This window comes from Emydura macquarii, unplaced genomic scaffold (assembly GCF_026122565.2).
Source record: "Emydura macquarii macquarii isolate MOO-44397 ecotype Brisbane River unplaced genomic scaffold, CSIRO-AGI_Emac_v2 contig_1477, whole genome shotgun sequence".
NCBI classification, from domain to species: Eukaryota; Metazoa; Chordata; order Testudines; family Chelidae; genus Emydura; species Emydura macquarii.
The window spans coordinates 2,086,705-2,102,177 of NW_027131614.1; the positions used below are offsets into that span (position 1 = coordinate 2,086,705).

A 15,473-nucleotide genomic window follows, 5' to 3' on the forward strand; every position below is an offset into this window, starting at 1 on the left:
TTTAATGAAATCCAAAGAATTAACAACTGTGGAAGTTATATTATTCATAAGCCAAAGATGAATCAATAACCAATTTTGTTTTCAAGATGTGGATATGCAAATACCATGGACTAAGAGAATATGCTCTCTTTTAAAAAAAAGTAAATTATATAAATTAAAACATGTTGTTCAAATGAACCAGCTTACTAAACCATATAGGCTGTTCTGTATAACTGATTAGTAAATAAGAACTAATTTTCGTATCATCTGCAAATTTCACGAGCAGTTTTCTTCCAAATAACTGATATACTAAACAACACAGACAAGAAACAAGTCTGTGGGAGACCTTGCTAGTAACACATCCACTGGATGATTTTTCTCCATTTACTTTCTTTTTGAGATTTCAGTTAGGCCAATTTAATTGATTTTCTATAGTAATAATTACCCCTACACAGACATCAGAATGTTGCATAATATAAAGTTAAATTTTTCACAGTTTGTCAGCAGTTACATTTATCAAACTTGTAGATACATAAAAATGCTGTGAAGTTTGAGAAGACCTCTTCTCCATAAGGCTATATTGACTAGCATTAATCATGATGCCATCCTTTATCTATCTTTATAAATTGACTGCAACCTATACCAATCTTTCCCTGGGTTTTGCCTGGGATCAAGCATCAGACACATTAAAATCTACACCAATCAACCTTATCATTTCTTAAAGTGGAGTGGCGGAGTGGGGGGGCATGAAAGACTAATACTCAGGAAAAAAGAGGCAGAAGATTTTTTTTTTTAAATTTCACACACAAACTCCAACAAAAACCAAACCAAACTCCAACCATGGTGGTGTTACAGAAAGAACACAAAATTGGTTGCATTTTCCTGAAGAGGAAAAACTTTTAAAAGTTTAGGAAACACTGTACTAAATCAATAAAGATAATACAAATGCAATTTCTAAAAACTGGGAACTTCATTAATGCTACAAAAATCATCACAGGTATCAAACAGCTTTATCACCTCCAATACAAAATTTCAAGCTAAAGCTGAAATAATTCAGCAAGTATTCAACTTTCTAATATGACTTTGGGTTTTTACTGTGGCAGAACTGAAAGTACCTGTCAGTTATTTTGCCTTTCAGATGATTAGCATGATACTTAGTAGACAAAGTAGCTTTACAATAATTAGGAATCTTGCTTCTCTTAGCCACCTTTCTGTTCTCTTTTCCACTATCACACTCACTCTCAGAAGTCAGATCCGTGTCTCTCTTTGCTTTGAGAACTTTCAGAGGAGTGCCTGTTCTTGAACCATTAGACACCTAAGAACCAAAACAAAGTAGTCAAAGGAAAAAAAAAGCAATTTCTAAAATGTTTTTTTCAAATGTTATCTTTGAAGGATTACGTTTATGAAACGGCTTTGATAGAAGTAGATTATCTAATGAAAATTCTACAGACTGTGGCTAATTAGCTACATTTCTCCCTGCTTCTCAGCCAACCATTTCATTATTTTAAGATTTCAGCCTACCGCCATGCAGGAAACCTAGCTATGTTGGCAGAACAACACGTATAATTGCTTACTCATTACTCTTTGAAGCTTCTGCAGTTACCAAGTTAAACTTTTGTTAAAAAGTTGTTTATCTTAAGAGTTTTTAACTATTCCTTAGGTATAGCGAAAGGATTTCCAGTTCACATCAAAGGAAACAAAAATTAATTCCCCAGTATAAAGTTATTTCAGAACAAGGTACAAGGTTATGAACATGGGAATAAATTATACTAATAATTTGCCCCCACAAGAGGATGGAGGCTCTGCAAAGCTGAAGACCCTCTACCGTAGCCCAGCCCATCTTCTGAGGATTAGGGCTCACCTTGTACAATAGTGTGCACTCCCAAATCATGCCCCCTCCCATCCAGTGAAACTATACTGATTCAACTCTACACAGATGTAGGTGTCAGAGAGCACTTCAAGTATAAAATTTTAAAATTAGAAAGACGTATTTATTTCTTTTACCAAATTTGTTAATAACGAGATATCATAGAAATGTAAGGCTATAAGGAACCTCAAAAGGTAACCTAGTCCATCCCCCCCACACTGAGGCGGGATTAAATATACCTAGACCATCCCAGACAAAATGTTTGTCTAACTTATTCTTAAAAACCACCAATGATGAGGATTCCACAACCTCCGTTAGCAGCCCGTTCCATTGCTAAATTATCTTTATAGTTAGGAAGGCTTTCCCAACATCTACTGTTAATCTCCCTTGCCGCAAATTAGGCCGATTACTTCTAGTCCCACTCTTGGTGGATGTAGAGAATAATTGCATCTATTATTTGTGTGCATTTAGTGAAGACCCTGTAAATATGTTAGGCACACCATGTACTGCCACTAAAAACACACTGGGAAATGTGGCCAATAAATAAATAAATAAAAAGGTAAATTCACACTGATTAGGCCATTATTTTGTAACATTAACTTCCATAATGCTAGATGTTACAAATTTTCATATTTCTTTCTGGTTTATGGCATGTGCCAAGGAATTAAAGAAAAAATATTAATAACTTTATACCCAATACAACAGAATCGGATAACAGACTGTATAATGGACTAGATGAACCAGAGTTTGATCCAGTAAGCCAATTCCTATTATCTGTTGTAAGTACTGTCTACAGGTTTTTCAAGTTTACCAGTATTCTTATGTGGTCCCTTCTCACATGTGGTGTCTGATTACCTCCCAAATTAGTGCACACATTAATATATACATTTCTCTCCTCACACTGTCACACCCTCACAAGCCAGCAAGAACTGGATTTTTCCAGTATCATCACAGATGCACAACATAAAAAAGCCTGTTTGTGTAAATCTGATGAATGTTAAGACGAGTTACCTTCTGCAAGAGCTGTGAAATTTGATCCTCTAGTTTTTTTATCCTTATCTCACTGTGTACATCATTATCACGCTTAGCCCTTTCTGGTTCTGAAGAGGAGACTGCCTCTGAAGAATCGAAGGTGCTTTGTGTTGGTATACTTGCATGTTGTCGAAACTGAGCTAACACCTTATCAATATGAGGTGTAATCACTCGCAAGTTAACACAACTCTTTAAAAAAGAAAAAGACATTCCCAAATCATATCCAACATAGCAAAAATGAAATTAGTACATTGATTTTACACTTGAAAATAGCAGTCAGAGCACCTGTTCTTCATGGCAGGGGGGACTGGATGAAACCAAACCATCCAGAAGACCTTCTAAACACTGCAAATCTGATGAATCCTCTTCTGTCAAGTTTACTGGTTCACCAAATATATTCCTTCCATCTAGGACCGTTAGCTGAGGCAAAGTCTGAAGAATGATCTCTCTGTAACCTTTAGGGATGAATTATTCATAAATTTATTTCAATTTAAAGAATACCGCAAAAGATGCCTGCCAAATTCTACCTTCCATTAGAAGTAAAATATAACATTAAAAGCAAGAAGAGCCACAAATGCCTTCCCCCAGTATAAAGCAGCCAGTCAGCAGGAAACATTACAGAACAAAATATTTTAGGAGGCTGATAGTTGAAACCTTTTAAGTACACCGGGCTTTTTTTTTTTTTGCACCGTGATGTAGCTGCACTGGACGAGCCCCCAGTGTACACATGCTACACCAATGTTTTCATGAGGATTGAAAAACTCTCTCGTATGGATACATAAGAATTTTTTTTTAAATACAAGACATGTTTGATAAACCAACTGATTTATTAAACAAAAGGAAGTATTATCTGTAGTTAGAAAACTGAAGTGATGGTGACAAAAAACAGTCTCCTTCAAGATTTCAGACCTAGTGAATCTCATCCTCTCACATCTAGTTTTTATTCATACATTGGAAGAGGAAAACAAGCTTTCCTGCTTGTTCAACTCCCAATACATTTCTTAACTTTCAATAAATCAGTCATTGACTTGAACTAGTTGAATAAACTGAAATGAAGAAAATATTCTGTGTGATGGATACTGCAACCACATATGGTATCTATTAGTTTATATTAAGTTTGTGACTATTCTTTAAGTGTCAGAGTTTCAAAGAGTAACTCCACCTTCCTTTTGGATTCAGCTATCGGACCTGATCTGTAGTCCAAGGGATGACCCAATCCTGCTGAAGAGTTGGAAGAATTAAACCTGCCATGGTCCCCATAAGACTGATGTATGACATCTGGTATGGTTAGTATTAGTCTACATCTCTTATTGTTTTGTATCTTTTCTCTGTAGGCTTTTGTTCTTAAATAAATGCATTCTGCTTTGAAAGAGCTGTTTTACTAGTAACCAATCACGGTCATTGTCCTGGGAGAGAAACTAAGAGCAGGTGCTGGATGTTTGTCAAGCCTGTGTGGAATAAACACAGTGAAGTGAAAGGGGACAGCAGCCCAAAATCCCTGCTCAGAAAGGCGTGGGACGTGGGTTCCTGCCCAAAGAGAAGTGACAGAAAGAGACCTCAGAAGCATTCCTGGAGCAGACCACAGGAGGTGGAGTTACTCTTTGAAACTCTGACACTTAAAGAATAGAAGAAACTACAGAAGAAGAAGAAGAAACTACTGCAGAAGAAACTACTGCTGAGCTGGTTTAGCACTTGAACAAACTGGTTCCAGGTGCTTAGCACCCAAATACAGTTCTATTAAGGAGCTGAAGAGGAATTTTTTCAATTCTCAAATTTTGTCCAGTGTGATCCACATTTTAATACAGCTGTTTCACAGACCAACTCCATGCCCATTTGAAACTGACTAAAATGCCTACCACAGCAATTAATGTGTTTAGATGTCTTAATGCTATTTAGCAGCTGAAAACAAAAAAGACAATACCAGATGACTAGCCAGTTCTCAGTTGACCACCAGTCAACCTGGAACAGTTTGACAACCACTACTCTTGAAAAGCAACAGTTTACCTTGAATCAGGCTTTAATGTTTAAATGTAGGAAAAAAAGACAACTTTCAGCACATATGGCACATTGCATGAATAGAAAGGAAGAAAAACTTCAACAGTTTTGACAGCATGAATCAGGAGTAGAAAGATTTTATCAGAGGTCACCACAGTACGAGACAATTTAAGTTTCTGATGGCTGGCCAATTTATGAATCAAGCTATTAGTTGCAGAAACTAGATTGCAGGTTTACAAGACGCAGAAGCCATTGATATTTGGACAGTAAAGAGTTCAAAGTAATTATCTAGTATATTATTCAGACCTGTTGTGTCACAGACTGGATTGCCCTTTCCATTTTTTTCTAAAGACAGATTGGTCAAGTAGTGCAGTCCCATCATGCACTGGAGTAAATGGTTAATACTGCTAATGCAGTTGCTGTGGAGATCAATGTTACTAATTTTATGACTGGTTCCATGAAGGTCCAGAAATCCTGTAAAAATTTAGAAAAATACAAAGCGGTGACTTCCATTATGGACATGTATTTAAGAACAAACATTTCCTAGGTTGGTAAAAGCTTTCCTGGAAAATGCCAATCAAACAACAAAAATACATTAAAATATTTTACATCCTGAAATTATCCAACAACATTTGCTCCACTCCCCTCCCAATGTGTATCCATTATAAGACAATACTGCATCAATGTTAATTTTGAGAAGTAACTTCAAAAAGGGATTATATTGTCAGTAGGTTTAAAAAAAAATCAGTTGTTTAAACTTAGAGCATGTTTTGCTTGAAGATTTATTTTAGTAAATGCAAAGTGCATTACCAAGACTGCAGTTTACATTCTAGTCACCTTTCCCTTTATGAATCCCTCCAGTTCTGTTGCATAAAAATTTAGTTAAGGCCAGCATTTAAAATAAAAGTTACATTTATTATGGAAATGAATCCTTAAAGAGATATACAGATTAAAAATGTATCTAAAAAGACAAAAAAAGGAGTTCTTGAAAAATCAAGCAGAGGATATAGACCCTTGAAAAAGCCTAATCACATCTTTTATTTTGGAAATAGTTCACTGAGAACGTTTTTGTTTTAAAAAGCTTATTGTACTTTTATGGACATTGTAAATGGTACAATAATAGAGCAGCTCCAAAGAGGCTACTTCAGCGGATGTTATCCTTCATGGGAATTTACATAGCCATCTCCAGAAGACAGGTAGAATCCACATAGTCGTAGATCCCCTTTTTCCACCTCAACCTACTCCTCCTCCTCCTCCCTCCCCTGCAAGCACTGCCACACAGGGAACTTACATAAAACAAGGCTCAGCACTGTGCAAAGGGTGCTTGCTCCCTCCTGTCTAGTTCCCACCACCTCGAATTCTGCTGCACGTGTATCCTCTGCAGCCACTAAGAAGTCTGTATTTGCCTCACAGTTGTCAAAATTATGTCATGATCCTGCAAAGTGCTTATGGGATTAAACCCTGAGTCAACTGACTGCATATTAATTCATGGCTCCATCACTGGACTATATATTTCAGTATTCATGGCCAAATCAAGTGTGAGGATTACAAATCTATAGACTTAATTAAAAAGAGAGAGACAGTAAAACTGATAAGAAGTTCATTAAAAGAATGTTAAGCATCTGACAGAAGACTACAAAGCTATTTCTATAGTTATTTGCTATACTGGTAAATTTCACAATAAGATGAAATATTCTCCAGTGGGATATAGATTTGTAAACAGAATAAAAGTGAATGTTGCTAATGAAGCAAATATACACAATTTACATAAATGCAATATCTTAGACTTCGGATCTCAGTGTCTAAATACTGCTCACTGATACAAGCACACAATGCAGATAATCACCTACTGTGCTTATGTTCCTGCCTAGTAATATCTCAGTTGCTGTGGGCCTGCTGAAAAGAGGACAAAACTATCCCTAGCTGTTGAAAGCTGTTGAAAATCACTACAGCACGGTGATGGGAAGGCCAGTTCAATTGACAGGGCTGCAATGTCTGCAATTTCCATATACAATGGCATTGCATCGCATAGATTACATCACTGCAGACAAAAGTAAGTGCAAAGATTTCATGATGGTGCTTTCACAACAGTAATGGCAACACACATAACATGTGTAAGTGCATTCGTGTGTTGATGTCACGCTTGGAAGCTCTGTAAATGATAAACTTTGCAAGCACCACTGGGAATATTTCCTCTACTTAGTGCCATGACTGCTTGATATGACTCATTAAATCGCTGTGTATTACTGCTGATAGCAAATACTTTGAATTTGCTGCCTACATGTTGTGACCAAAAGTAAAATGTGACTAATGTTTCAGGAAGCTAGCCTAAAAATTCATTTGCAGAGAGGCTTCTCCCTTCTACTGTTCAAAAAGTACATATAATCCATAAAACGAAGGACACCTACCTCACAGGAGTGTTGTGAGGACAAGTGATTAAGAGAAGTTATTTGTGAATCTCAGATGAAAGGTTTTACATAACAGAATTATTTCTATAGTAATCCCCTTGTAATAATATTCTGTATTTGGATAAAACAATTCAGAGTACCTTGAAGCACTTTACCAAGTTGAGAAGAATTTGTATTTTAGAGATGAAATTAACACAGCAAGACTGTGGCAGAATTGAATATAAAGCCCAGGCCTCCTTCCTGCTGGAATATTTCTGAACTCTCCCTTGTTTAAAACATTTTGAATTTGTTTTTCTAAAAGTGAATATAGTGCTTATTTTACGTGACAGATTGACAGCACAATTACAGCACTAAGCAATTCAAGATTCCCATTCTACTTCAGCAAAAATATCTAAACATCTCTACGATTTCTCTTCTGATACTACTAACAAGAAGAACATACGCCCATTGCAAATGATGGTTCATGTGACCATGCATCCTTCTTTTAAGGCTATTAATACATTTCAAATTAGACGCCTAACTGTTAAATGGTAATTAATTTCAGCCAGTAGTGACCTGCTCAGGAACTGAACCTGTGATCTAACGATTAAAAGCTTCATATTCTGGTACTAAATTCCTGAACTATCCAATGGCCTGCATTTCTTATCTTTAGTTCTTTGCAAATACATTTGGTCAGATATTTTATACTGTGACAAATCAATGCCAGATCCACTTACCAGTAAGATCATGTATGCGGTTGTATGACAAATTCAATTTAGTTAAATTATGTAGCTTTTTCAGTCCTAAATAAAGAGGGGAGGAGGGAAGTTAGTGCAAGAGCTTAAAAAAAATACTCAGCGATAAGCATATTTGACTGGTATAATAAGGAAGACTGTCAGACTAAATACTATAAATGACAATTACAAACTATGTTTATTATGATACAAACACTGTGGTTGCTATAATTGAAAAGGAATGCAGATCTAAGTTTTAAAATTAACCTTTTAAACCCATTTTAAACTGCTGGGAAATATTGCTATGCTGTCCTTTAGAATGATTTGGGTACTATTTCTTCAATGTAATCCAGTATGTAATATGGAATTTTGACTTCAATGGGGTTTAAGCACTTGCTTAATTTCAAGCACATGCTTAAGATCTTTCTTGAATCAAACAGAACACAACTTTCAGAAGAGATTCATAAAAGTATTCAAGGGAAAGAAAAAAAACACACACATACTAACCCTCTACTTTTGTTATTAAATTACAGGATAAATTTAAAGTGCGCAGATTAGTCAGGGTACTTAGTCCTTCCATTTGACTTATTTGATTAGATGACAGGTCTAAATGCTGCAAATTCTGGATATGGCCAAGCCCTTCAATCTTGGATATTTGGTTACAATGCAAGTTGATTGTGTGAAGTTCTGTATTTAGAGTTATCTCCAACAAACTATAAATAAAAATACCTAATATTAATTAAGATGTCTTAAGACAGACATGTTTTATAACTTAATTAAACCTCAAATTAACCAACATTTTAAGGGGTGCAAATCACAAACTTTACATATCACCATTTAAAAAATAATATTTTTATTCACGTAGAATAGTGTACTATAGCAAATCAAAATAAGCTGCCTTACATTTCAGGTTCTCAATATTTAAATTTGAAAATACTCCACTATACTTACCAGTATCTTTAGCCTTCCTTCCCACAAAAAACTAAAAATAAGTAGGCCTTCTTTGCATCTCTGACTAGGAGTGTCAGTTTTCACACTGAACACTGAGAGTATCACACCAGACAGACAAGAGCACATAACAAAAATACTTCAGAACTATAACTAACAGACAAGACCTTTTGGAAAGCATATTTATCAGAGGACACTTGTGATAACATCTGGCAAATGCAACACCAAAGAAGACATAACCACAGTCTAAGGGCTTTTCTACATTTAAAATACTAAGTGTAGACACCACCCATGCCAACAGGAGTGATTCAGCATAGGTAATCCACCTCCCTGAAAGCAGTAGTTAGGTCAACAGAAGAATCCTGTGTCGACCTAGCACTGTTTATACAAAGACATAACTCAACTTAACTACACTGATCGGGGTGTGAATTTTTCACACCCAACCAATGTGGTTAAATCAACCTACTTTTTTCATGTAGACCAAGTCTACTGCTCACACCCTCTCTCTCATAAAATCCACGCTTAAAACAAACATTTTCTTCTATCCAGCTACATTAACTATAACGCTGTCATCTTAAATGTGGGGGACAATTAGGAAAACTGCAGGGTTTAATTAAGGTACACTTGCCATCTTGGTTTTTGTCCTCAAAGAGCAAGTTTCTGTCTCTGTTCAAAAGCTTCTGTTTGAAAACCAGGTTATTGCCCATGCTCAAGGAAGTACAAGGATTTAGGTCTTTTTATACTGAGCATTTTTTTCTAAAAAGGTTTTAAAAAGACCAAGAAGTCTGAGAAGAAATATGCTATTATTTAGGATATTTAATATGCACTTTATGCCCATCTTTGTAGGCAAAGTGATTTAAGAATTGCTGATCTATTTAAAACAAAAACAAAAACGAGAGTCCAGTAGCACCTTAAAGACTAACAAATTTCTGAAGGCATAAGTTTTCGTGGGCTGCAACCCATGTCAGATGCAGCCCACAAAAGCTTATGCTTGCAGAAATTTGTTAAATCTTTAAGGTGCTACAGGACTCTCGTTGTTTTTGCTGTACACAGACTAACACGACTACCCTCAGCGTGAGGGAGACCCTGGTGCACGTCTATCCTTTTCTGGCTCCTCCAGAACCTCCTGCTGAGGTTCTGGCTGCACTTCTCCCTGCACATGTTCATTTATGCACACCCCATCCGTGGCCTCACGAAGTCGCGGGACCTCCTCGTCAACCTCCTCCTAACCCTGGCCAAACTGGCCATCTACAAGACCAGGGAGAGGAGGTTGGCCGGGCGGGGGGGAGGGTTGCTCTGCGACTGCAGGGCCTACTTCCATTCCCTTGTGTATTCACGCATCCGGGCAGAGTTCCTCTGGGCAGCGTCCACTGGCTCCCTTGACACCTTCTGGGAGCAGTGGGTGCTGTCCGGAGTTCTCTGCTCGGTGTCCCCTTCTGGCTCCCTTCGTTTAAACCTGTAACCCTCACGTCCCTTCCTGTTTTTTTCATTAGTTGTCCCAAATAATCAGTTGCGTTCCAGGCTCAGTGGCTCCTCCCCTTAGGCTGGGGAAGGGGTTCTGGTTTGCAAATAAATGGAACTGATCTATTTTAGAATCTAATTTAGTTGAATACCCCACTATAAAAGATTATGGAGTAGTTTGGGTAACCCTGACAACAGTATCTAAGTGAGAGCACAGATCAACTGGAGTTAAAGCATTCAACTGAAAGTGCAGCATTTCTGATACACGGCCTTAGTTTCTGGAGGTCACACAATGAGTACTACGGAAAACTCTTTAAAATACTGTCCAGGAAAATTGATCACATCATCGCTATAAGTCACAGACCACATGTAGTCACAGTAAAGGGCAAGGGGATGTGAAAGGGATGCATGAAGAACTGGAAGGGCAAACTGAAATAGGGCTCTTCACAGCCCTGCCCCTGCCTAACCCCGCTCTGAGTAAAAAGCTTGTAGAGAGAGCTCTGAAAATGGGGGGAGAAGGGGTCGTACATATTCAGTGGGGTCCTGGGTCCTCCCACACCCCGCCCCGCCCCTTCTTCGTACTGAACGCTAAGTACTTCTAAGGAAGGCGCAGCGGACCCGTCCTTGTACGCAGCACCGTGTCTGTCTCCGCTCTCCTCTTTCCGAGCCCCCTTTGCCGAAACAGCGACATCGCTCCCGCTTCTCGTACGATCCCCTCCCCCCCGCTCCTGGGGGGTGCCCCCCGCCCCGCCCCAGTGACTGCTTCTGACTCTCTCCCTTCCCTTCGGGCAGGTGCCCCCGACCCCGCATCCCACAAGCAGCGGCGGACCGACCCTCCCCCACAGCCCGCGCACTCCTCCCCGCCCCCGCCCCCCCAGCGGCGGACTCTCCCTCACATCCCCCCGGCTCCTCCCGCTCACCCGCCCGGCAGCGGGGAAAACACAACCCCCGCCCGGGCGGCCGGGCTCCCCACGCAGAGCAGCGCCCCCCGCCACTCCCTCACCTCCCAATGCCTTTGTCCATGAGGCTGAGCTCCCCGGGCAAGGCGCCGGCCCTCGCCATGTTCCCCAGCAGCTCCCCCGCGCCACAGGACAGGAGTCAGGGCGGCGAGCGGGCGGGAGCCAGTAACGGATTATTTTAATTTCTGGCGCCTTTCACTTTAAATCGCCCAAGTCCAACGACATCGCTGGGGGTTGGGGCGGCGCCCGCGAGTTCCATTCTTTACGGCTGGGTCAGAGGCTGTTACGACATATAGAGCCGTAAAGCAAAGCAAAGCAAACCTTCACCCCGAGCCATGGAGCTTCCCCTCACAGAGAGAGGTCAGCTGCGCGCCCGCAGCACGTTCCGCTCCCGCTGCCTTGTGTAGCTTCTGAGCATGCGCATTAACAAGTGGCTCAGCTAGCTATTGCTATCGGTCTCCGTCTTCCCCCTTTGTCTAGCTGTCTTGGACTGCGGTGCTGGCGCTGCCTGTTGGGCGGGTCCGCGCTGACCCGTAGGCTGCAGCGTGACTGGGCGCTCTTTCGCCCTGAACGCCAGCGGCGCCCCCGGTTGGCATGGCGGCTACACGCCTCTGTAATCAGGCTCGTGCAAGGCTGTGCTGTGGTGCTCGCAATGCAGGAGGTCAGCATTGCCAACCCGCAGAGTTAACTTCAAACACCAGGGATCGGACCCCACATCAGATGGGTTTTCTTAGTGACTTTGGAGAATTTTTCCATTTGCCTTTTGTATCTTGGGACATTTTCTAGCTTTCCTGCACAATCACTAGCACAGAAGCTTACCCCCACCCCATGCCAGTTCAATTTTCATGTAATCACATGCATCCAAGAGCTGAGGCTTTAGGAAAAACACCAAACTTTATGAGGTTTGTAATAACATTATGAGAACTCGCACCCCAGCTGAGTTATGCCCCAATACAAATATTTGCACATTCAAAAAAAGACTGAATGCTCACAGAGGTTTTTGCATTCTCAAGGCTTGTACTCTGAAATGCTTGATACAGTCACACATCTAAACAAAGAGTTCCCTAGCAACCCACAAAACTATCAGAAAATTCCCTGACCTCCGGTATGCTGCTGGCCAGCTCCACCTACTTCTATGGATCTGGATGGCCTTGTTCAAGCCTGGTCATACCTGGAGGCCGGGATGCATGTTGGGGATCCTGGAGTGCAGTGAAAAGCACTGGTCATTATAGCATAACTCAGGTGTAGGGAGAACTTTGGTTAAAGATGAGTTTTGATTAACTATGAGTTCAGCAAGTCTGGGTTGTAGTTGCTACCAGATTTTTTATTGAGCCACAGCCCTGCAACTTTTCTGTTCACAATACCATTGCCTTGTTAGTGCCCTTTTAAAATACTTTCTTGGCAGATGCTAGACCACAAATGGTTCTTCACTTTGAAAATTTCAATATCTCGATATCCTTACTGTGCAACATAGAAATATCTGATGCAGGAAGTGTACATCTCCCATCAGATTTATGGGGCAGGTTCACAAGTCACCAGTTTTGTGGATAGTACCACAAGAGGGTGCCTCATTTTTCTACTGGCTTTACACAGTGTGGCATAGCAGGAATTTATGGGATAGCTCTTCTTTACAGCAGCTCATGCAAACTTTCATTAATATTGTACATAATCTGAAGGCATATGCTTCAGAATGACAAACCTGCAGAGCTATCCTGTAGGATTGGGTATGTGTGTCAATTTTGTTTGAACTCTGTAGGATGTTGGCTTTGCAGATGTTCCCTGATTTATCCATTAGCTAAGTACCTTGATGTCATATTTCCTTCACAGCAATACGTATAGAAAGACCCACCTGACATCTGCCAAGAAAACATAATGTTTTTTAAGTCACTTAGTAAAAAGGCAGATGTGCAGTAATTTTGGCAGAGCTCCAAGAAAAGAAGCAAATTGCCAATACATTGGCTTAAATGGCATGTGCCCTCATGATACCATTCAATTTTTTAAATAAAACAGTTTTGAACATACTACAGAGAACAATGTGGCAGATGGTAAACTGACTTCTTTACAATGGAGAGCTGTGGAAATCCTGGAGGTGCTAGTGAGTTGCTTTGAGGTCACTCACTGAATCAGAAAGGAGATTGTAAAGCTTTAGCATTGTATATTACATATAAGAAATGAGCTGAAAATGGCAGGGGGTGGGGGGGAAATGAGAGGGATGTAAATATTTATTCCTTTCTGACAGGTTTCTGGAGAAAACTAACCGCCCATGATTCTGCACTGAAGACCGAACATTTTCTTCTACATACCCTTTTCAGTCCTTCCTCATTCCTTGTGCTCTTGTATCCTTGCTGAATTACAATAGCAGCAAACTTATTTACAATCACTGTACAGAAATAAATATTCATTAGACCTTGGAGCTGGATTCTGTGTTGATTTACATCCCATCCACTCCCATTAAAATCAGTGGGATTGCTCAGAAGATAAGTCATCACAAAATTTAGCCAATACTATTGTTAGCTGAAGATGAATATGTAGATTAAAAAGCATATATTCTGCATAGGCAACAACTTGTGTTTTTCACATGCCTCGTCTATGTAACCCCACTAAGCAGAGCTTGGACCGGAATGTCCAATTTAGTACATATAAAAATGCCATGAAAAGCTCTAAAGTGAGAGAGAAAACTGTTGGTCTGAGTAGATTGAAACACAAGTACTTAAAACTAAGGCACAGTATCCATGCTTCTCTTTGGGTGACAGGAATAGTTACCTCCCCCAAAATTTAAGATAGATAGATAAGATAGAGTAAGGCCAGTATATTAAATTAATTAAAACTATACTATTAGAAGGGTACAGTTATAACAAGAAACTAGAATTTGATAGTAAGGAATTTCAAATTTAAGCTTAAAATGTTTGAAGGTCAGGAATTGAGAAGTCTAGTTCAAAAAACTTAAAAGCCAGGAAAACTGAAATTGCTCAGTTAAGGTTCCAGTATAAATCTTAACTCTACTACATAAAACTCCCATGACCTAGTTGGCACTCAAAGAAATGTAATTGTTCCCTGTTGAGTATAACAATTGCAATAGTCTGGCACTTTGTTTCAATGATGATGCATCCTTTCAGCCCACACAAAATACTAAGGGATACTCAGGCTTGTATTGCAAACATGTAGTAGGTTATTGTAGTTGTTTATCTTTGTCCTGTATCTGGGGTGTGAAGTCTTTGGGCAGTGCTGAAAAGGTGAATGTGATAGAGCTGTATATCCAGTGCATAGCTGAGTGATAGCCAGGTTCAGGATTTTGTGGGCATCATCTGGGAAGAGGAACGTGAGATCTTGGATTAATGTTACAGACAATCACTTTTGACAGTCAGGGTTATTTTCTCAGCCAGGGCAAGATGTTGCTGTAGAAACTGGAATCTTGGCATAAATAACTACTCTCTTTAATAGGTAATGATTTTTGCTTCTATAAACACTGAAAAAAAAGGGGAATTTGGTTGCTTGATCCTTTTAAAAAGAATGTTTTTTATAACCTATTGTACACTCACTGAGCTCCACCAGTAGTTATGGTTTGTGTCTTCTGAAGTCAGCAGTTTCCAGAATTTCAATTTTCATTGATTTTGTAGACACATTCTCATTATCTTACCCCTTACTCTCCATCTCCTACTATGACAACACACTAAAAAAAATCACACACTTTCCGTGAAACTTGAAAAAGTTTCATTAAAAATTTAGTAACAAGCATTTATCTGAGTTAAACAGAAAAAACAAACAAACCATGAAACAAGATGATCTCAGTGCAGTTTTCTGAAGCCAGTTAGGGGGATATGTTAATAAATAAAATTCAAATTTTTGCTAGTATAAAATGTCATTAAAGAATTCACGCCACTGACCGATATTACTATACAAACAAACATTTCTTAACATACTCACAAAGGATTTCTCTGTCTGTGGATACATATCCCAGGTGGATGTCTCTCTCCTTCAAACCAGTCAGTCCAGTTCCATGGGCCTCACAACTGCAACTTCAAATATGGTCTGTAAAATTCATGCTCAGCTATTGATGTAGTGGTTTTGATAATGCCTGGACCATTATGTTTTAATGGCTGTATTCAGTGTG

General features: G+C 39.4%; 1 protein-coding gene across 3 annotated transcripts in view; it reads right to left on the minus strand.

Annotated features, from left to right (window-relative positions):
• Positions 1 to 15,473, minus strand: part of LRRCC1 (leucine rich repeat and coiled-coil centrosomal protein 1) — a 65,948-nt gene that overhangs the window by 25,221 nt on the left and 25,254 nt on the right. The window contains exons 1-7 of one of the 3 annotated variants that reach the window (XM_067553534.1): positions 11,407 to 11,836; positions 8,502 to 8,707; positions 7,998 to 8,063; positions 5,180 to 5,347; positions 3,164 to 3,333; positions 2,858 to 3,067; positions 1,095 to 1,294 (exon numbers count right to left, since the gene is read on the minus strand). In XM_067553534.1, coding sequence (XP_067409635.1) covers positions 1,095 to 1,294; positions 2,858 to 3,067; positions 3,164 to 3,333; positions 5,180 to 5,347; positions 7,998 to 8,063; positions 8,502 to 8,707; positions 11,407 to 11,465 — 1,079 coding nt within the window. In that variant the 5' untranslated portion in view covers positions 11,466 to 11,836. Of the gene's footprint in view, positions 1 to 1,094; positions 1,295 to 2,857; positions 3,068 to 3,163; positions 3,334 to 5,179; positions 5,348 to 7,997; positions 8,064 to 8,501; positions 8,708 to 11,406; positions 11,837 to 15,473 lie in introns of those variants that run through there. The other 2 variants (XM_067553535.1, XM_067553536.1) reach the window with 2 other exon arrangements.